Source organism: Neoarius graeffei, chromosome 13 (assembly GCF_027579695.1).
Source record: "Neoarius graeffei isolate fNeoGra1 chromosome 13, fNeoGra1.pri, whole genome shotgun sequence".
Lineage (NCBI taxonomy): Eukaryota > Metazoa > Chordata > Actinopteri > Siluriformes > Ariidae > Neoarius > Neoarius graeffei.
This window is the reverse complement of record NC_083581.1, coordinates 3,400,604-3,424,543: the sequence shown is the minus strand read 5'-3', so window position 1 is coordinate 3,424,543 and position 23,940 is coordinate 3,400,604. Positions and strand designations below refer to the sequence as shown.

Sequence of the window (23,940 nt, the reverse complement as noted above, 5' to 3'; positions counted from 1 at the left end):
TTTATTTATTTTTATTTATTTATTTATTTGAGGATAACCCCTTGAGATGTGGCATCTCATTTTCAAGGGGGTCCTAATAACAATACAAAAAGAAAAAGAAAAACAGAATGAGAGAACATTTCTCTTTCAAAACTACAGCAATTGGTCTCCTCAGTTCCCAAATGTTTACAGAGTGTTGTTAAAAGTAGAGGTGATGCAGCACAGCGGTAAACACGCCCCTGTCCCAACTTTTTTGAAACGTGTTGCTGACACCGAATTCAAAATGAGCATATATTTTACAAAAAAATTCTGAGTTTCAACATTTGATATGCTGTCTTTGTACTATTTTCAATGAAATATAGGGTTTCACTGATTTGCAAATCGCATTCTGTTTTTATTTACAGTTTACACAGCGTCCCAACTTTACTGGAATTTGGGTTGTATGTTTCTTTATTATTTATTCATATATTGTGTGGATTATTTGGATGTTTGGTTCTTTCTTTCTTTCTTTCCTGTGTCAGGTGCATTCTCTCTGATGGGGAATGCTGTCTTGCTCTTGGTGGCCTATCAGAAGAAGTCATCTCTCAAACCGGCTGAGTTTTTCATCGTCAATCTGTCTATCAGTGACCTGGGCATGACCATCTCTCTCTTCCCCTTTGCTATTTCCTCTGCTTTCTCTCACAGGTAATATTTGTCTCCTGTAGACACTTCTCAGAGAATCTGCTGACATTCTGCATTTGCGAGTCTCTTTTTCTCCTCCTTCATATTCTTCTTTCAGCTCCTCCCATTAGGGATCACCACAGTGGATCATCCTTCCCAATTTATGATCCACATATTTGATTTGGCATAGGTTTTTACACCAGATGCCCCTCCTGACGTAAACCTCCCCAATCTATCCAGGTCTGGGATCAGCACTAAGTATACACTGGCTTGTGCACTTGCGAGTCTCATTAACAGCCTGAAATTTATTAGTGTGCCGAAGGCAAGCACACTATTGTTCTTCTTAATGTAACAGTGGCACGTAAGTTTAGAAATTTGGTATTTGACCGACTACACCACCTAGGGTGGGAGAAGGCCCCTAGGAACCTCAATATCACACCAATGTATTACAAAAACAGGACATAGGTTCGAAAGACACTCCTAGGCCAGAGATATGTTCACAATCATATTTATTAAAATCACAAGTTATGCAATAATTAAAACACTATTCACAGTTCGCGAAATTGACAACAGGCACAATGTGCCAAATATGCAGATGGGCTGGAACGAAGAACCAGGCTATCAGGTCAACTTGGACAGACCCTGAGCCACCATGGGAATCCAAATTAACAACCAATACGATACAATAAACACATCACAAGGACATCAAACAAACATTTATGAGGCTGTGCCATACAGGGGCATCACCATAACACTCCAGAGCGCATATGGCCCATTCAACAAAGGGGGGGGAATGGGAACAGAGGGGGCCAGGCGACATACGCACATGGCACACTGGGGACAAGGCTGCTCTCTGCTGTTATATTGCTATTAGAAAGGGGTAAGAAGAATAACAAGCTAGGGTCAGAGTCGGGGCTTACCACAGGCAGCACGGAGGAAGGGGACAGCAGAGACCCTGAAAACACCACACGTGAAAGAATAAACACAAAGTAAGCAAATAAACACTGCAAGAGAATATAAAAATCACCAACTGTGCACGCAGCAAAGGAAATGTGAAGGACTTCCACCACCTGGAGACCGGCTGCTCTGGACAGAGCTCCCAGTACCTGCCCAAAGAAAGAGAAGAGAGATTGAGCACAGGGTAATAGTCAACAATGTTGGCTACCAAATCTCCAAACCAAGGGAAAACGAAATACTTATCCTATGCAGCAGAGAGCTAGCAAAGAGTTGACATGGACATACAGGACCAGCAGAGGAAGGAGTGCAGCCGCCCTGGTTGCCACACCTGCATACAACCATCTCATGTCATCTCATTATCTGTAGCCGCTTTATCCTGTTCTACAGGGTCGCAGGCAAGCTGGAGCCTATCTCAGCTGACTACAGGCAAAAGGCGGGGTACACCCTGGACAAGTCGCCAGGTCATCACAGGGCTGACACATAGACACAGACAACCATTCACACTCACATTCACACCTACGCTCAATTTAGAGTCACCAGTTAACCTAACCTGCATGTCTTTGGACTGTGGGGGAAACCGGAGCACCTGGAGGAAACCCACGCGGACACGGGGAGAACATGCAAACTCCGCACAGAAAGGCCCTCGCCGGCCACAGGGCTCGAACCCAGGACCTTCTTGCTGTGAGGCGACAGCACTAACCACTACACCACCGTGCCGCCCTGCATACAACCACTCACTACTAATATACGGTACTAACCCGCACACTCACACACACACACACACCTCACAGACACTCGAGCAATTAGCTGGTGCATGCAACACCAGAGGCACTACACAACCCCAGCCACTAATCACCAGACAACAGAAAATAAATCAAAACACAGACAAGACGTAAGTAAATTAAATCACACAAAAACACAAATACATAATCGTGAACATAGCCCGCGTTAATTGTGAAAACAATAAACATCAACTCATAGACAGGGGACTAGACAGAATAGCCAACACAGAGATGGAATGGCTGCCCCAAACGGATGTGGACCAACACAAGATGGCAACGGAACAGCAACTTGCCGACGGTGTGGGAAGCCGCGGCGAGTGTACGATTCCACCGCAGATACCGAACAATGCTAAATGAAAACAGGCTCACTGATTGACGAGACCGAAACGATCAGACCGCTCGCTTCAGCTGGTTCCGGTGTCGTTCAAGCCACCGCTAAGGCTTGCCCAGACCTCGATCATAAACCTCGACTGGACCAAAAAGAACACTGAAGGCAAAGAACCCCTGGCAACACTACTCCCAGCTGAAATGGGAGACTTCACGCCAGCCACCACACAGGTGCACTGGCTACAATGCCACAGCGGAATGAGAGCATCCTACGCCACTCAATACTGACTTTTTATCAGAATAAAAGTCGCGCCAGTACTCCCCTTGCTTGTGGCTCCGCCAACCACAAACCTGGAATAATCATGACTCAGATTGAGGGGTGTAGCCCAATCGGTCACATTAAGTTTACTTATTCTGCCTTATTCCAACACGTTTTTTTGGATCCACTACTCCTCCTAGGGCGTTCGAGATAGACACCGTTCCAACTCTGAGACGTCTGGCCCGGAGTGGTGTAGTGTGCTTGTATACAGCTTTTGGATCAACGCGCCCGTTCTCTTGTTCTTGTCATTTTTCTTTTGGTTTTTTCCCATAGAGAATGAATAGGGCTCATGAATCGAATCGTCCTACTCGGACACACTCCATTGCAGATGCACCAAACCTCATGTGATACTTCAGGCCAACTCCCCCGACACATACATGCAATCGGTTCTGACCCGCACTCATTTTTCCTTTCTTTTTGCTCATCCCTTTTTCCTCCATAGGCTTGCATTGATTTTTGGCCCCATTGAAAATGAATGGTGTTTCAGGAGAAAAACTTTCACTCTCCATCAATTTTTTTAACCAAGTGACCAAACTTCAAGAAACTTCACTTGATGCCTCAGGCCAAGTCCCCGCACAGATCCATCCCCTCATCTGAGACCTGCACTCATCTTTTCCTTGGTTTTCACACATCTCTTTTTACCTCCATAGGCTTCCATTGATTTTTGGCCCCATTCAAATGAATGGAGTTTTGCTCAGTAACACTTCACCACACATCCACCAAACTTCATACGGCACCTCAGGCCAAATCACCATCACACACATGATATCGGTTCTGACCCGCACTCGCCTTTCTCTCGCCTTTCATCCATCCGTTTTTTCTCCATTTTGCCGCTAATCACTGGAAGCTTGACGGAGTCGTTCCTCCCTTCCCCCGTAGGTGATGATGCATTTGGCAAGGATCTGCTCATCTGAGACTTTGACAGCAAATCAACTTCAACTCAATGACCACTTTATTAGGAATACTTACACGCACACACGATAGCAATTAGCATATAAGCATTCACGTGTTACCATGCTAGCTGTTAGCATGTTACCCATTACGATATCATACCTGCTGTTAGCTCGTGAGTTGTTAGCATGTTCACCATTAGCATGTTATCATGAGAGCTATTAACATGTTAGGATTAGCATGGTAGCATGCAGAGTTCGCATGTTTGCTGTTAGCGAGTTCACCTGAGCATGTTTGCTGTTAGCATGTCACCCTCAGCATGTTAGCATGCTAAAAGTTAACATACTAGCCATTAGCATGTTAGCCTGTTAGCTGTTAGCATGATAGCTGTCAGCATATTAGCCTTAAAGTGTTAGAATTTTAACAAATAGCATGTTAAATCATTAGCATGTTAGAATGCTAGCTGTTAGCATGTTATCTATTAGCATGTTAGCATTAACATGTTAGCATGCTAGCTTTTAGCATGCTAGTACGTTAACTGTTAGCATGCTAGTTGTTAGCATGTTGGCATGCTAGCTTTTAGCATGATTGCTTGCTGAGCTGTAGCAGAACAGCTCACTTTGCATTTTCTCTGCGGAAATGCAGTCTAGTTCTTTTTTACTCTTAAATCAGGGCAGAAAGTAGGGTTGCCAACCGTCCCGTATTGGGCGGGACATCCCGTTTTTTGGGTAATTTTAATTTGTCCCGTCAGGGACAGATCCTGCCCCTCACTCCAATGCTGTGGTGTAAATCGCGTTATTGCCGTGAGAAGCGCTATTACCGTGAGTCACGGTCATCTGCGATTTAAAATCATTCACTGTCAAGGCTGCCATATCCTGAATTTTTAAGCTATACTGACAAAATAGGCATCAAATTAAACTAGAGCAGATGGTGCAGCCAGTGGCTACAGCCTAACTGTTCGATAAGGATAGCAGATAGCTTAAAAAAAAACTTCCAAAACAGGATAGACCTCAGCCTATGGAGCACTTGCATGTGACGTCACAGCCGATCCAGATTGTGACAGACGCCATCTTGTAGGTCAAACGCCATATTCCGCCTTCTATTTCTGCTTTTACTTCTACCTTTTCTTCTGGAAAACCCTACTATATACAATTCTACTACAACGGCTGCGGCTACAAGCTCTCCCTACCTGTGCACGTTTTTTATGTTTTTTGTGTGTATTTTTGCGTGTTGTTCGTCTGTACCGGACTTCAATATCCACTACAACCGTATGGACTTACTGGACATTGGTTTCCAGCAGAAAATGACGGTTTGTAGCGATTTCCATCGCATGCACAACATTCTGGACGAGATAGCGAGACCAGCGGGGTCTCCGTGGATTGTTATTGGAAGCAAAGCGAAGGAGGCGGCGTCGGGAGAGGAAGCAAAAGCGAGGCTGCAGAGACGGCCTGTTGACTAAGCTCAGAAAACAGCCACTCAAATCTCCACTGCCAAGCCTCTACCTCTCCAACGCCAGATCCATGTAAACAAGACGGACGATTTGGAATTACAGCTGGAATTACCTTATTCTATTCTATAATCGGCTGGTCAGTGCTATACTCAATACTTAAGTGACTTACAAAAAAAAAAAACTTAAGTGACTTACCCATCCAATGAGGATTCTTGTTTACAAGATGCCACATCTGAGTTGCTGACAAATCCTGAATTTCTGTAAAGATAACTGTGCAGAGATTTATAAGCACACAGTGCTTCACCACTGAACAGCGAGGGAAAGTTAATGAGGTCATTATACACGTCTGGGTATTCCGCTGGCAGTTCAAAATCCGGTCGTGAAAACTCCGTCCGGTAAGCCATAAGGGTCACTAATCTGTAGATCGTTTATTTTAGACATATATCTAGTTATCTGTTCATTAGAAAAATGAGCCGTGTAGTCCGTCGGTTGAAATTGATCCATTCTGTACATGAGTGCAGCAGTATTCAGCGGTGTTTTTGACCGACAAGATGGCGGTTGTGTACTTTCCGGTCACGTGACTGCAAGATCTCTATAGAAGGATACCGTCCCGCCCTAACAGGCCAGCAGTGCTCTCAAAATTAGCCCAATTATCTATAAAGCCCACACTGTTTTCAGAGCACCACCTGGACAGCCAGCAGTTCAGCGACCATAACCTGCTGTAAGCTACATCGCCACGCCGCATTGGGATGGGGCCAGAGCATACTACAGCATCGGACATCGCCTTCGCTAATTTAAACACCTCTACAAAGTTACTCTTAGTAACCTCAGACTGACGAAGGCGTATATCATTAGCTCCTGCATGGATAACTATCTTTGAGAACCTGTGCTTGCCTAGGACCCTAAGATTACCTGCTATGTCCGGCGCCCTGGCTCCCGGAATACACCTGACTAAAGCTGCTGGTGCCCCTAAAGGCTGAGCTAATTTCACGTGCCGTATGATAGAGTCCCCTATAACCAGAGCTCTTGCTGGCCTGTTAGGGCGGGACGGTATCCATCCCACTCGGGAAGGTGCTGCTCTCATTTCCTGCAGCATAGGTCATAGTCTCAGAACAGGCCTAGTTAATTTCTGACAATCCAGAGCCAAGGCCAGGGAGCAGACGAACAGGCTAAACCGACTGTCTGCTAGCTGCACAGAGTCGTCACTCAGGGTCCACTACATCGAGACTGTGTCTGTTCCCCGAACTCAACAAAAAGGTAGAAATTTTCAGAGAGTTTGTTCCAGTAACCTAATCAATATAAAATTAGATCAGACTGACTGTACAGCTGCTGCCAGCACCTTTGATCTAAAGGTGGGGCTATTAAATATTAGATCTCTTACATCTAAAGCGCTAATGGTTAATGAACTCATTACTGATCAGGAGTTTAATGTACTGTGTTTAACAGAAACATGGATTAAGCCAAATGAATATATAGCATTAAATGAAGCGAGTCCTCCTGGATACAGTTATATACACCAGCCTCGTCTAACTGGCAGAGGAGGAGGCGTCGCGGTTATTTATAACGATTATCTAGGTGTAACACACAAACCTGGTTATAAATTTAATACATTTGAAGTTCTTCATACTCATATAATGTATGTAGCCTCGAAAAATAAGTCTACCCAGTTAATTCCATTGCTTATTATTTACAGGACCCCGGGGCCATATTCTGAGTTTCTTTCTGAATTTGCAGATTTTATCTCAGATCTGGTTATTTCCTTAGACAAAGCTTTAGTTGTCGGAGATTTTAATATTCACTTCGATAACCCAGAAGACCCTTTAAAAACAGCGTTTGTGTCCATCTTGGATTCAGTCGGGATTAAGCAGAATGTCATAGGACCGACCCATAATGGTGGTCACACCCTCGATCTAATACTAACATTCAGATTAAACGTAGACAATATAGTCATACTTCCACAGTCTGAAGTTATCTCAGATCATTGTCTCATCTCATTCAAAATATGTCTGAGTAATAATATATGCACCTCACCACGCTACTGTATTAAACGTACTTTCACGTCAACTACTGCACAGAGCTTTATAAATGATCTCCCAGAGTTATCAACTTTGATTGGGTCACTGTCAGCCCCTGCAGAACTTGATCAGGCAACTGAATGCTTAGAGTCAACATTCCGCCATACTTTAGATAATGTAGCTCCTCTAAAAAGGAAAATGGTCAGAGACAAAAAATTAGCACCCTGGTATAATGATGACACTCGCACATTAAAACAGACCACTCGAAAATTGGAACGTAAATGGCGTCAAACAAAATTGGTAGTGTTCAAATTAGCTTGGAAGGAGAGCTTCCTAAAGTATAGAAAAGCTCTTAGTGCTGCGAGATCAACATATTTCTCCTCCCTAATAGAAGATAACAAAAATAATCCTAGATTCCTATTTAATACTGTAGCAAAATTAACCAGGAATAAGTCCACTATCAACACATGCACACCTGCAGTATGTAGTAGCAACGACTTCATGAATTTTTTTAATGACAAAATTGAGAATATCCGACAAAAAATTCAAACTACTAATTTAAGGTTAGACAATGAAAGTGACCTTGTAGTTAACTATATAACTGTATCAGATCATCAGTTAGAATGTTTTACTCCCCTAAAAGAAACTGAATTACTTTCATTAATCTCTACATCAAAAGCCTCAACTTGCGTACTAGATCCCTTACCGACACATCTATTCAAACAGATAATGCCTGGAGTAATTGAACCGCTTCTAAAAATAATAAATTCTTCTCTTATGATTGGCTATGTACCCAAATCCTTTAAACTAGCAGTTATCAAACCCCTGATTAAAAAACCTGACCTTGATCCCTGTCAGCTGTCCAATTATCGGCCAATATCAAACCTCCCCTTTATCTCCAAGATCCTTGAAAAAGCTATGGCACAGCAGTTATGCTCATATTTACATAGGAATAACATCCATGAAATGTATCAGTCAGGATTTAGACCTCATCATAGCACAGAGACAGCACTGGTTAAAGTAGTAAACGACCTACTGTTGGCGTCTGATCAGGGCTGTGTCTCGCTACTTGTGTTGCTTGACCTTAGTGCAGCATTTGATACCATTGATCATTCCATTCTTCTGGATAGACTAGAAAATGTTGTGGGAGTTAAGGGAATGGCCCTCTCCTGGCTCAGGTCTTATCTAACTGATCGTTATCAGTATGTTGATATAAATGGTGATATTTCTAGACGTACCGAGGTAAAGTTTGGTGTTCCACAAGGTTCTGTCTTGGGTCCACTGCTTTTTTCTCTATATATGTTATCTCTGGGCGATATTATTCGTAAACATTGTATTAGTTTCCACTGTTATGCTGATGACACACAGTTGTATGTTTCTGCAAAACCTGATGAGAGACACCAGCTTAATAAAATTGAGGAATGTGTTAAGGACATTAGACACTGGATGCTTATAAATTTCCTTCTGCTTAACTCTGACAAGACTGAAGTACTTGTGCTAGGACCACATACAGCTAGAAGTAAGTTTTCTGATTACACAGTAACTCTGGATGGCCTTTCTGTTTCTTCACGTGCAGTAGTAAAAGACCTCGGAGTGATTATTGACCCCAGTCTTTCATTCGAAACTCACATTGATAACATCACCCGGATAGCTTTCTTTCATCTCAGAAATATTGCAAAGATAAGAAATTTAATGTCATTGCATGATGCAGAAAAACTAGTCCATGCTTTCATTACCTCCAGGTTGGATTATTGTAATGCCTTACTGTCTGGATGTTCCAATAAGTGCATAAACAAGCTCCAGTTAGTTCAAAATGCCGCAGCAAGAGTCCTTACTAGAACTAGAAAATATGACCACATCACGCCTGTCTTATCCACACTGCATTGGCTCCCAATCAAATTTCGTATTGATTATAAAATACTACTATTGACCTTTAAAGCACTAAATGGTCTCGCACCACAGTACCTGAGTGAACTTCTGCTCCTCTATGACCCGCCACGCCTACTTAGATCAAAAGGTGCAGGCTATCTGCTGGTACCTCGTATAGTGAAGGCTACATCAGGGGGCAGAGCCTTTTCTTACAAAGCCCCACTGTTATGGAACAGCCTTCCAAGTAATGTTCGGGAATCAGACACAGTCTCAGCATTTAAGTCTCGGCTGAAAACATATCTGTTTAGTCAAGCCTTTTGTTAATGGTGTTTATGAGGTAAAGGAGTAGATCTGGAGGGTCCTCAGACATAGAGTGTTTTGGTAAACTGGGATGTATGGATGCTGTCAGTCCCCACTCGCTTGCTCACTCGAGTTTGTTGACGGTGTAGTGGCTGCTGCTTTATGTCCCGGGGCTCCCTCATGCCTGTGTTACCTTCTGGCTCTCTCCTTTTAGTTATGCTGTCATAGTTAGTTGCCGGAGTCCCTGCTTGTACTCGGTGCAATATGTATACTGTTCCTACTTATTCAGGTGACATTGGGCATACCTAACCACCTGTGTTTTCTTTCTCTCCCCCCCCCCCCCCACCCCAAATCTGTCCCTCTGAGTTACATGGAGTCAACAGGAAATCTTTTGGTGGAGACGGTGGGGACCTCGACTGGCTATCGTAGCCTGCAGGGAATCGGCCGTCAGACATTCTGTCGCATGTCCCAGACCCGGTGAAATGTAACTGAATTGTCTTGGCCAGGCCTAAGGGTCCCATCTGCATCTCATCATTGCTGAGGAGTGTGCTCCCATCACCCAATCAAGCATCCAGCCAGAGCAGGTCATGATGTATTTTTTACCATATTAACATGCCATTGTGTGTTATGCCTGATGTAAAGACTCTCGTCTCTGCGAGCCTACCACACAGATTTAATACTTGTCATTTTTAGAGCATACCTAACAACGTGTTTTCTTTCTCTCTCTCTCTTCCCCCCCCAATCTGTCCCTTTGAGTTACATGTTGATCCTGGGATTGAGATGCTGGCCTCTTCTGCCCCTCGGACCTGCTTGATCCATCCTGGTGCCCTGTGTCTGGTCGGAGTTTTATCGCCCCACTCCTGTGAAGGACGGCCCCATGAGGACAGTTGAGGGTTATATCTGTTAAAACTGTTAATATTATAGTCAGGCTGTCTGTTGTTGCCCAAATGAGGATGGGTTCCCTTTTGAGTCTGGTTCCTCTCGAGGTTTCTTCCTCATGTCGTCTGAGGGAGTTTTTCCTTGCCACCGTCGCCACAGGCTTGCTCATTGGGGATAGATTAGGGATAAAATTAGCTCATGTTTTAAGTCGTTCAAATTCTGTAAAGCTGCTTTGCGACAATGTTTATTGTTAAAAGCGCGATACAAATAAACTTGATTTGATTTGATTTAGAAGGGGAGCTTTTCTGCCTCACTCCTGCCTTTGTGATGTCTTTCTCTCTTCTTCTTCTGCTATGAAGCATTGCAGAAGGTTCTTAGGGTTTTCAAATGGACAATTAAGCAAATATCAGGGTTTTACAGCTGCAGCAAATACTTTTTCAGTTTATGACATTGCCTTCATAAATATGGCCTGATGAATTATTTGGCCAAAGTTTAAAAGAGAAAAATGAGACAATAATATTAGAATTGTTTGTTATTTTGCATTAAGTTACTTAAAAATATCCATTAATTGGTCTATTAATTTTTAAAAGCTCTATTTTATAAATGAATTTGTAGTGGCCTACATTTGAAACCCTCACCTAAAGGCAATTCGGTACTGTAACTATTTTGGGGCGCTGGGGTGCGCGTACAGGGCCTGTACCAGTACTTGTCCGCACCCGGAACAAAGTGTCCCTCATTTGGATATGAGAAAGTTGGCAACCCTAGCAGAAAGTGATCATGGAGAGCTGGACCAATTCACTTCCAGTATGAACAGATAACATGTTCTAAAATCAATACTACGACAGATGTGAATGGGCGGAGCACTGCTGTGGGTTTGCTCCAGTAGCCTGACTTAAACGCTGCTTTACCTTTCTATACATTTCTATAGAACTGGACCCCAACTCCTTATTTCCCCTCCAGAACACACACTGTGCACAGTGCAGCATGTCTCTGCTAAAGACTCGGATCATTTAATTTAGTTTCATTATCAAAGTGCTGGGTTAGTTACGTGCCTTTTAATTGCGTCCCAGCTTCTTCATTCTTCAACTCATCCTGCTAAATGGCAGTGCCAGGTGATTACAGCCACGCCCTGCGAGCACGGCTTAAGGCTGTGATTGAACAGTAATTGCATTTCAGTGTGGCACGACTGCATCACAGCAATGAAAGTATCATTTCTGATGTGATTCTAAAAAAAAACATCCTGAGCTTTTTTTTTTTATTACCATTATTAATGAGATCAAGTGACATCAGAACAATGCAGTTCAGGTTGTGCTTTAGTGCGTAATGTTTCCTCTGTGTCAGTAATTAAAAGCAATACTGTTTCTCTCTCTCTCTCTCTCTAGATGGCTCTTCACTGAATCAGTGTGTCTCTTTTATGCGTTCTGTGGTGTACTCTTTGGCCTGTGCAGTCTCAGCAATCTGACCGTCTTATCCTCCGTCTGCTGGTTTAAAGTCTGTCGCCCCAACTACGGTAATAAACTCAGCTTTGTAACTCTGTTTCAATCCCTAACCCAGAGTACATGAGGTCAGGGTTGCCACTTCCACATATTTTCAAATTTTCTTCTTTTAATCAACAATCTGGGCATTAGAAATGATTTTGCAAGCCAAAACTTGTGAAGGAAAGTATTTTATTCCTCTTACACCACAGTGATAACAATTTTTAATTTCCTAAACAATGACATCATACTTTTTATCCATTTAGAGTTGTATTTAATGTCATCTACAAGACAGGTTAGTTGCTGTTCTCACTTATGTTATAGCAGCTATAAACGTTCGTTCCCTCACCAGCCTCTCTTTGTCTTGCAGCTTGCCATATTTTGTTAACGACTCCTTCCATTATTAGCTTATGCCATCATGTGTCGTCCATCTGGCGTTGTTCACATTTCACGAAAATTGCTTCTTCTCTCTCAATTCTTCACTGATTTTTATTCTTATTGGCAGGAAGGTAGGTCTGCCTGGGGTGCATATAACTTCTACCCGGATTTGCTTAATTACAATTACTAATGAAGTTATGAACTAATTAAGCCTTAATGAGCAGTTCAACAAAAATAGCTTTTTCTCGATCAATACCTCGCCATTTTGGATTCTTTCTGGCAAATAGGTTGGTATTTCTAGGGAGCATATAGCTTCTATATATAGCTTGTACCGTATATAGTTTGCAATATTTATTGTGCAAGGTGGCCCACTTTAGATTGTTCCTTTTGGGCTAGACGGGGCCAGAGTGAGCTACACCGTCATTGATGGTCTCGTTTTTAAATAAACAAATTTCTCCTTACAGAAAACTTCATATCAACAATTCTATAAATTCCATTCAAGTGGAGCATCTGCTGTACTGTACAAGTCCTTGGGAATGAGCTGTTACTATAGAAACAAACAGAAGGGCACTCAGAGATCAAGCCAAGGAAAATTGTTCATATCGACTCTATGATATGCAAATCTGCAACCACGACCACTTTATATGTCTGAATAAGTCACACTTACTGGCAAAGATTCCACATCCTGTTTTTTCATGTTAAGGCTGATTTAGAAACCCCTGTCCCTGAGTGCTCGAGGACGACTGCTTACTGTATTACGTTTGAGCAACTAGCTTAGACGTGTGTCCCAGAGGATTACTGGTACTCGTGAATGTGGCGTATGATGCGGAGTCATCATATTTCTACACTGGTTATGTTTTGTCACTACTGCCGTCTACTGGATTTTAGGGTGAATGGCTCCTCCTCCTCCTATTCATTGGTTTGATGATGACGATGCTCTGTTCCTCATCCGCCCCAGGTTATTTCCTTCTCCCATATGAGGAGGGGAATATAAGCCTGCGAAAGACTTGTTTTGAACGGTAATAGTGGGTGTACGCAATCCTCACTCACACCATTTCGCTTCCAAGTTGGTTGTCCAAGTGGCAAACAAGAGAGCAAGACGAGGGCTGGCAGCCAGCTGCACCACTAGTGATAGATCTCTGGTGGGACGGGTTGCCAGAGATCCATTAGCCATTCCGTTTCAGGATTCCAGACAAGCCTTCACAGCAACCATGACGATACCAGAGTACGTAATGTCCTCGCCGTGCTTTACCCAGACTGGCAGTCCCCTACTTTGGACTGTTTCACCCATGCACCACGTCGAGGAGGAGGTGCCATTCCTCAAGGTAAATGGCATTGTTGAGCCAAATGCTACAACCCCGATTCCAAAAAAGTTGGGACAAAGTCTCATCTCATTATCTCTAGCCGCTTTATCCTTCTACAGGGTCGCAGGCAAGCTGGAGCCTATCCCAGCTGACTACGGGCGAAAGGCGGGGTACACCCTGGACAAGTCGCCAGGTCATCACAGGGCTGACACATAGACACAGACAACCATTCACACTCACATTCACACCTACGGTCAATTTAGAGTCACCAGTTAACCTAACCTGCATGTCTTTGGACTGTGGGGGAAAACGGAGCACCCGGAGGAAACCCACGCGGACAACTTGCAAACTCCGCACAGAAAGGCCCTCACCGGCCACGGGGCTCGAACCTGGACCTTCTTGCTGTGAGGCGACAGCTCTAACAACTACACCACTGTGCTGCCGTTGGGACAAAGTACAAATTGTAAATAAAAACGGAATGCAATGATGTGGAAGTTTCAAAATTTCATATTTTATTCAGAATAGAACATAGATGACATATCAAATGTTTAAACTGAGAAAATGTATCATTTAAAGAGAAAAATTAGGTGATTTTAAATTTCATGACAACAACACATCTCAAAAAAGTTGGGACAAGGCCATGTTTCCCACTGTGAGACATCCCCTTTTCTCTTTACAACAGTCTGTAAACGTCTGGGGACTGAGGAGACAAGTTGCTCAAGTTTAGGGATAGGAATGTTAACCCATTCTTGTCTAATGTAGGATTCTAGTTGCTCAACTGTCTTGGGTCTTTTTTGTCGTATCTTCCGTTTTATGATGCGCCAAATGTTTTCTATGGGTGAAAGATCTGGACTGCAGGCTGGCCAGTTCAGTACCCGGACCCTTCTTCTACGCAGCCATGATGCTGTAATTGATGCAGTATGTGGTTTGGCATTGTCATGTTGGAAAATGCAAGGTCTTCCCTGAAAGAGACGTCGTCTGGATGGGAGCATATGTTGCTCTAGAACCTGGATATACCTTTCAGCATTGATGGTGTCTTTCCAGATGTGTAAGCTGCCCATGCCACATGCACTAATGCAACCCCATACCATCAGAGATGCAGGCTTCTGAACTGAGCGCTGATAACAACTTGGGTCGTCCTTCTCCTCTTTAGTCCGAATGACACGGCGTCCCTGATTTCCATAAAGAACTTCAAATTTTGATTCGTCTGACCACAGAACAGTTTTCCACTTTGCCACAGTCCATTTTAAATGAGCCTTGGCCCAGAGAAGACGTCTGCGCTTCTGGATCATGTTTAGATACGGCTTCTTCTTTGAACTATAGAGTTTTAGCTGGCAACGGCGGATGGCACGGTGAATTGTGTTCACAGATAATGTTCTCTGGAAATATTCCTGAGCCCAATTTGTGATTTCCAATACAGAAGCATGCCTGTATGTGATGCAGTGCCGTCTAAGGGCCCGAAGATCACGGGCACCCAGTATGGTTTTCCGGCCTTGACCCTTACGCACAGAGATTCTTCCAGATTCTCTGAATCTTTTGATGATATTATGCACTGTAGATGATGATATGTTCAAACTCTTTGCAATTTTACACTGTCGAACTCCTTTCTGATATTGCTCCACTATTTGTCGGCGCAGAATTAGGGGGATTGGTGATCCTCTTCCCATCTTTACTTCTGAGAGCCGCTGCCACTCCAAGATGCTTTTTATACCCAGCCATGTTAATGACCTATTGCCAATTGACCTAATGAGTTGCAATTTGGTCCTCCAGCTGTTCCTTTTTTGTACCTTTAACTTTTCCAGCCTCTTATTGCTCCTGTACCAACTTTTTTGAGATGTGTTGCTGTCATGAAATTTCAAATGAGCCAATATATTTGGCATGAAATTTCAAAATGTCTCACTTTCGACATTTGATATGTTGTCTATGTTCTATTGTGAATACAATATCAGTTTTTGAGATTTGTAAATTATTGCATTCCGTTTTTATTTACAATTTGTACTTTGTCCCAACTTTTTTGGAATTGGGGTTGTATATCTTGCAACTGAAACAAAATTTGTGAATTCACCTCGTGACTTGGATCCCCTCCAACATTTATTGGGTTCTTCCTTAGCCCATGATGCACCCTTCCACCAAGTTCTTCCTGTGCCAGGACCCAGGCAGTTTCCCATCCCAGTACTAACCAAGCCCTTGAGGTGCATTGGGTGGCACCAATCTCTGCTTCTATAGCCCACGGCCTCTTACCTATACAGCTAGGGTTACAGCGGGGGACTGGTCCTTTGGTAAGTGCGAGAGTTTGACTCCCCACTCACATCTGTATTGCAGCATGCCTTGCTAGATGGCAGTAGATACCGTTTTTATGATGGTCTTTGGTATGACCCGACCATAAGTAGAACTCATGATCTCCCGATCAAGAGGCGGACACAATAACCACTAGGCCAGCTCGCAGTTTCCCTTCCACCAAGTTTAATGGAAATCAGGTTGGTAGGTTTTGCGCAATTCTGCAGACAAACAAACCACACCAAAACCAGAAGCTCTTTGTTGGAGGTAATAATGTATTAGGTCGAGCTCATTAATATAAACCTGGGATTTACAGCTGAACTACTGTTCACAATCTATCTGATCTTCGCTCTTGTTCTTCTTCACAGACATCACCACATCCCTCGATGTCTTGAGGGAGTATTTTGTCCATATCACTGGTGAACCATGTTGCAGAAATGTGTCCTACTGAGGATAAAGTGATAATCATCTCTCTGTGTCTCAGGAGTGACTCTCCACAATGCTCTTTTTCTCTTTCTTACCTCTCTCGTTTCAGCTCACCTCTAGCTGCTCGTATAATGAAGTACATTCAGTAATAGGTGTTAGATCTCCAGTTCCCTGCTGGGTTAAGAGCCTGAGACTGTGACCTTAATTATAGATCATAAATTTCTAGAGAAGGAGGAACGAGGAGGGGAAAGTGAGTAATGGAAAGTTATTTATGACACGACAGAAGACTTTAATTAAATTTCAGGCACTATGATTTTGCTTCCAGTTGTCACTTCCTTTTTAATCATTTTGGATTTATCATCCGTTTTGCACATTCACAGTATTTCATATACAGTGGTGCTTGAAATTTGTGAACCCTGTGGAATTTTCTATATTTCTGCATAAGTTTGACCAAAATCAGCATCAGATTTTCACACAAGTCCTAAAAGTAGATAAAGAAAACCCAGTTAAACAAATGAGAGAAAAATATTATACTTATACACCATGTTTTACAGATGGGATAAGGGTCTTATTCTGGAATGCAGTGTTTTTCTTTCTCCAAACGTAACGCTTCTCATTTAAACCAAAAAGTTCTATTTTGGTCTCCTCCAACCACAAATTTTTTCCAATAGCCTTCTGGCCTGTCCATATGATCTTTAGCAAACTGTACTTGTGCAGCAATGTTCTTTTTGGACAGCAGTAGCTTTCTCCTTACAGCCCTGCCATGTACAGTACACCATTGTTGTTGTTCATGTGTTCTCCTGATGGTGGACTCATGAACATTAGCCAACGTGAGAGAGGTCTTTAGTTGTTTAGAAGTTACTCTGGGTTCCTCTGTGACCTCATGGACTCTTACACGCCTTGTTCTTGGAGTGATGTTTGTTGGTCCACTCCTGAGGAGGGTAACCGTGATTCTGAACTTCCTCCATCTGTCTGACTGTGGATTGGTGGAGTCCAAACTCTTTAAAGATGTTCCGTGACCTTTTTCAGCCTGATGAGCCTCAACAACTCTTTTTCTGAGGTCCTCAGGCATTTCTTTTGTTCCTGCCATGATACGCTTCTACAATAATGTGTTGTGAAGATCAGACTTTGATTGAACGCTTGCCTGATTGTCATCATATTAACAATCACCTGACTCTAATTTCACCTTCAGATTAACTGCTAATCCTAGAGGTTCACATACTTTTGCTACTCAGTGATATAGAATAATGGATCCTTTTCCTTAAACGACCAAGTATTTTTGTTTCATTTCTTTAATTGGGTTCTCTTGATCTACTTTGAGGACTTGTGTGAAACTCTAATGATATTTTTGCTCACATTTATGCAGAAATCTAGATTCTAAAGGGTTCACAAACATTTGCGTTTGTGATTCAGTTGTGAACTCCATCGAAATCTATATTTATTTATATTTATCTTGAAGCTGCCCAGGAAAGTGTTTGTATGCTACGATACACTTTTTACATGAATATGATGGAACAAAATGAACCAACCTCCACACCAGTTATTCATTGTCCCAATGTCTCACATCATTGTTATTTAGGTGAATGGATTTGTAATAACAAATTTAGATTTCTGAGCACTTTACATTCACGTTCTTGTAATGGCGCCCTCTTCAGGACAGTTCTGCAAAGTTGTTTCAGTAGCTTTTTCAGCACTGTGTTCTTGTATTTACACCATATCACATGAGCTATACGTGGCTTGGCTAGCTAATCATAGCTAACCCCAGCCATACTGATGTTCAGTATAACCTCACGATTTTCCCGTGCAACGGTGTTTTTATACAACAGTTTTATGAACAAGAAATTAATATCGAGTAAGTGACATTTCAGTCACAATATGGACAAATGTTCTGTTTATTTTTGCAGAAACAGATCCCGATGAAGCCACACTCTCACTTTATAGTACATCAGTGATCTGGCGAGCGAGCTCATATTAACTTGTACATCTGCTGAAGATGTCGTTAATTCTAGTGTAGTAATTGTTTCAAACTGGAAAGTGGAATTTTATGTGGCGAACAAAGATGAGTGGAGTGATGCACATACTGAAACATCCCAGTTCCGTCGTAGGAAATAGAAACACTCTTGGAATGCTGTTTGACCAATCAGATTAGCAGAACAGAACTAACTGTTGTATTATCCTGTCAAGTAATGAGGAAGAGGTGGGTGTAATTAGTAAACAGGTGATTTATACCAGTGTGGCTGAGAGGGGCGTGGTCGTCAGTGGCGGATTTTGGTAGCTTTCGAACTAAACATATTCCATTAAAGGTAGACTGCCTTTCAGATTTTAAGTGTAGGCCATAAAAAGAATTCTCCCAACACCCAATTATTTTTGTTGAGTGACCGAAAGCTATTGAATTTGAATCACAGACTTCCGATTTTATTAGTTTTTTTAAACAAAACAATTAATGAATTTAAAGCCACGTGGCCCTAAATTCTCCGCTATTTTTTCCTGCTTCACCATGACCCAATTCAAGAGACTACGTCATGCATCATGTGGTGGGCTTTCCCCGTTCATGCAAGGCATTGTGGGATGCAAATTTGAAACAGGAGAGAAAAATGGAGGATGTGAGTGTGCGAATGAAACGTGAAAGTGCGACTACAGTAACGGAAAGAAAGCGAGAAGAAAAGACGTTATGTTCTATACGAAGGAAAGGAAACGCAGGACCAAATTAATAAATAAAAAAACTCTTCACTGATAATGGAATGCTGGAGTTGTTGAAACAGATTAAATTCACACTGTAGCTGTTCTTTGTCCTGCCAGTAGCTCATACGGAAACATACCTGGGACGTGTCCCATGTGGCTTGACTGAGGTCTTGGTGTGACGCTGATGTGACACATCTGGTCAGAATTAAGGTTGTAGCTTTACATTTTCAGACACAGGAATGTGTTACTGTTACATTATAATGACAGATGATGTTCTGGTTAGGTTTTGTAGAGAGGAACCAATGAGTCCTAAATGTCAAGGCACTGTTTGTTTAGTAGGACTAGGTGTTACAATCCCTGATGATTCAGCACAGCACTTGCCTTGAGTGGGGTTAGAGATGTTTCCTTCAGTGGGGTGACACCGATGATGATGACCACTTAGTGATGTTTCCATCAGTACGGCACATCAGTTGTGTACCCCAGTCTCATTGGGTCTTTCGGCCTTTTACCACAAGACACCCTCAGCAGAGGCAGGCCCACCACAGTCTGATCAGACCTGGGTGTGTCACATGGTAACTACTGTAAGTGGTCATTTGGCAGCCCATACTGTCTCCTTTAGCTTCAGCCACAGCCAGTGACTGCTTCTTTTGGCGCCAGTGGCAATTTCCTTAATTGCTTTCCGCTGGGCCTGCCCTCTGATACCCACTTCCTTTAGGATCCTGCTGGTGGAACTGGTTATGAAGCTCCTGCAGCCCATCTCCACTGAATACACCTTCACCTTCCAGCCCCACTCCTCTGCCTCAGCTGCAACATTGGAATACTGCAGTGTTTTTCTTTCATATGCCTCATCGATGGCATCCTCCCAAGGGACTGTCAGCTCTGTGATGAAGACACAATGGCAGGAATTGGACCAGAGGACCAGATCTGGGCACAGATTGGTGACTGCTATTTCAGGTGGGAAAGTGAGTCTCTGGTTGAGGTCAACACACATTTCCCAGTCTCTGGCTGCATTCAGGCATGAGCAGGGAGGTAAGAGCTTAGTAGTCCACTGTTTCTCCCCTTCCCAGATGAAGGGTGTTAGTTGTGGGAAGGTTGTCTGGGTGTTAAGTGGGATGGTGTTGGTTGACAGTCTCTTGTGCTCTAGTGTTGAGGCCAAGCACCGCAGTACTTGGTTGTGGCACCAGGTGTATCTCCCTTGGATTAGAACAAAAAGAACAAGAAGTCTTTATTTATCACTCATCTGAAGCAGTGAAAACACACAAGTACCGTAAGCAATGAGCACAGACCCATACCCAGATCAATGGGCAGCTATGCTCCAGGGCCCAGGGAGCAGTTGGGGGTTCAGTGACTCAAAGGCACTTCACCCCAACCTTCAGGCCATGGCTGCCCCATGTTAACCTCACCACATGTCTTTGGACTGTGGGGGAAACCAGAGCACCTGGAGGAAACCCACACAGACACGGGGAGAACATGCAAACTCCGTACAGAAAGGCCCCCATCAGCAACTGGGCCTGAACCCAGAACCTTCTTGCTGTGAGGCAACAGTGCTAACCACTACACCACCATGCCGCTGTTCTTGCAGCCCACCAGAATGTGTTTGACGGTTGTCGGGGCCGCACACTGGTGACAGGCTGGATCCTTTCCACACTGATGATAAAGGTTTGCTGGAGAGAGCAGCACATCATACATGGCTCTGATTATGAAACTTAGTATGTTCATTTCCATGTTCCACAGTTCACGCCAGGAAATTTTGTGTCGCTTGATGCCATCCCACTGTATCCAACAGCCTTGGTGGGCTTGAGAGACTGCTCTAACACATCTGGCTGCATTGTCCTGGCAGTGCACCACTTCCACCACCAGCTGCCGGTGTTCATTTGGTGTAACCTTTTGCCATGTGGGTGTTGTTGGTCCCAACTCAAGTCCCCCTCTGCCATGTTGGACTTGCCCCACAATGTCCTGGTGTCTGAGGGTGGCCTTTGCTTCTGCCACTGCCAAAGATGGGTCCCACTTCCTCCCTGTTGCTAGGGTTGGCACAGCATTTCTTATGAAGGGGTCGCGGGACTCTTTGAGTGTCAAATCTAGTCTTGTTTTGGTGCATTTATACTCCTCCACCAGGCTTGATATGGGCAGAGAGAGGGCTCTGTTCATGTATAGCCCTATATACGTGATGATGCTTTTTTTAAACTAGGGATTAAAGCCGGGAACTTTTGAATCAGCACAGCTAAAACTAATTTAGGTAATGCGTGATGCTTTTGTCGTTTACATAATTGTGATATTGAACCTGGAAACCCTGTGACGAGATGATAATTGTATCCTTAAAAAAAACAACAACAAAAGCAAAACTGTTTGAAGATGAGTAATGGTAGAGAAAGTGAATGTGTGCTGGATGAAGATAAAGTCCTAAGCTCCAATTAATTAGACAATGTCCTAAGGCTCCTAAGAAAAAAATTGATGAAGCTGTGACTGGTTCCCAAGTTTGTACATGAGAAAAAGTGACCATCTGAATAAATGTATTTACTTTCTACCATAATGGCTATTGGGAGAACCGTCATGATTAATGGATGACTGGGCGTGAAATGAAATGAACTGAATAAATTAAATTAGGCCGAATATGGCACTGATTCAGTGTTGCTTATTAGAGTTCCTGTTAACGTTGTAATACATTATGGTTTCTATAGTAACTGCTCATTCGCAGGGACGTACAGCGGATGTTATTGGCGAATTGTGTTTATGTAACATTTATGGAATGGACAAGGGAGTTTAGGCTTCTTTGCGGTTTAACAAAACACAACAAACTTCAAGAGAGAGAAATGAGAGGCTGGTGAGGGAACGTTTGTTTGTAGCTGCTATAACGTAAGTCAGAACAGGAACTAACTTTTTCATGGCAGTTCCACAACATTAAACACCACTATTAAGAGATAGAAAGTATGATGTTGTTCGTTAATAATAAAAATTGTAATCGTTGGCTAGTTGCAGTGCTATAAGGGGAATAAAACCCCATGAATGTGTTGTTATGGGAACTTTACATGATAACAGTAACTCTGTTTCATCACGTCATCCTGTCGTTGATTGTTTTCCTTTAAGTTCATGACACGTTCCTTACTTATTGGCAATAATGGAAGTATGTATGGCTTGCTAATGAGTTTTAGACACTAATTTGAGTCTCTTTGGAATATCAGGGAACAAGTTCTCCTCGTCCCACGCCATGTTGCTGGTGGTCGGGGTGTGGTGCTTCTCCGCCATCTTCGCTGTAGGTCCTCTATCAGGATGGGGTCAGTACAGTTATGAGCCCTATGGCACCGCCTGCTGTATCGACTGGTTCGCTCCTCACGACAACCTTCTTGCCATGTCCTACATCATATGCCTCTTCTTCTTCTGCTACATCGTACCTTGCACCATCATCTTCCTCTCCTATGCCTTCATCCTGGTGACAGTGCGCGGGTCTCAACAGGCTGTCCAGCAACACATGTCTCTACAGAACAAGCTCGTCAATGCTCAAACCCACATCATCAAGGTGATGGCATTCAGGGTCCTCAGGGGTCTAAGTGCCATGTTTGTTCAAGGAATTAATTAAGGATAGAATCTTATGAGATCAGTTTTCATGAGCTTGTGTGAGATGGTAGATCTAAAACTAATAATGGTGGTAGGCAATAACGGTGTGTGGACTTGTGAAGTGAAATGAAGAAATGGCTGGTAAGGGACAGTTACTGATATCACAGGAAGTTTGTTCATACAACAACAGGTCCATTAATGACTCCATTAAAAATGTATTATGATATTAAAGTTGATGTTCACTTTGGTTTCTGCTGTCAAAAGAAATGGATTAAAACCGTTCTGAATTCTTTGAAGGAAAAATGTCATTATACCACACAAATTAGCGCATTCTTCTCAGTGCAGCTTGGGTTTTTTTTTTCTTCTGGTCTCTTATTGTAGTTTCATAAATTTCATGCGTATGTTTTATCTTCATTCCTGATATCAGATTGTTCTTCATTCTCTACGCAGCTCTCCGTGGCTGTATGCGTAGGCTTCCTGGTAGCATGGAGTCCGTACGCTGCTGTATCCATGTGGGCGGCGTTTGTGAATCAGGACGCAGTTCCTCCGATAGCATTTGCCACAGTGGCTGTGTTTGCTAAATCCTCCACCCTTTATAACCCCCTTATCTCCCTGGGCTTCAAACCGAACTTCCGCAGGTCCCTTCGCAGATGGACGTTGTGCTTATGCCTGTGCCGGCGGGAGATGGTGCGGAAAAACACAGACAAGGAAAACTGTCATTTCACTCACACCTCCAATGGACATCACACAGGCCAATGAACTCGCAGGTACTACCTGGACCACACTTCTGGTCCCTGTTTGGACATCAGTCCTCAAATGACGGTCCAGATCCTGACTGGCTTCACACGCAGCGACGTACTGTAGCAGTCAGTCAGATATCCAATGAGATGCAGAATGACTTCCTTTAGATCCATCCAGAATACTTCCTTTGTGTTGCTGCACAAACAGGAAATCAATACGCCTCAAATTTTCTGCCAAGAAGAACCTTGGAGGATCCTTGGAAAAAAACTGGGATTGACCGTGCACATCAAACAGTACTGATGAACATGATATGAAGAGAAGGTGTCGAAGGATCTCTCAATCAAGCCTCAAATCAAAGTTCTATGTTTAATATTACTGTGTAACGTTCATTTAATGGTAATGTTGACTTCTTTAGTCATGTGACCCTGAATGTTAATTAAATAATATACAGACCAAAACCAGTCAACTACAGGAGGGGATTTCAGAGCCTTCATTCATCACATGAGCACAATGAAGTTTTCTCTGCATTTAACCCATCTGGAGATGTGAGCACACACCCTCAGTGGGTGCTGAAGGGCACTTCATCCATTCCTGCTGGATGCAGGGAATCAAACAGGTGACCTTTTGGTCCCAAAGCTGCTTCTCTAACATTTAGGCTTCACATGTAAATGCAAAAG

The 23,940-nt window shown here is 43.1% G+C and overlaps 1 protein-coding gene across 2 annotated transcripts in view; it reads left to right on the top strand.

Moving 5' to 3' along the window:
• The window catches only part of opn7b (opsin 7, group member b), a 51,298-nt gene extending 27,564 nt beyond the window's left edge, over positions 1–23,734 (top strand). Inside the window, exons 4-8 of one of the 2 annotated variants that reach the window (XM_060936707.1) lie at positions 384–419; positions 501–663; positions 11,811–11,938; positions 22,150–22,484; positions 22,973–23,734. In XM_060936707.1, coding sequence (XP_060792690.1) covers positions 384–419; positions 501–663; positions 11,811–11,938; positions 22,150–22,484; positions 22,973–23,281 — 971 coding nt within the window. In that variant the 3' untranslated portion in view covers positions 23,282–23,734. Of the gene's footprint in view, positions 1–383; positions 664–11,810; positions 11,939–22,149; positions 22,485–22,972 lie in introns of both variants that reach the window. The other variant, XM_060936706.1, reaches the window with a different exon arrangement.
• Positions 23,735–23,940: the final 206 nt, after the last annotated feature.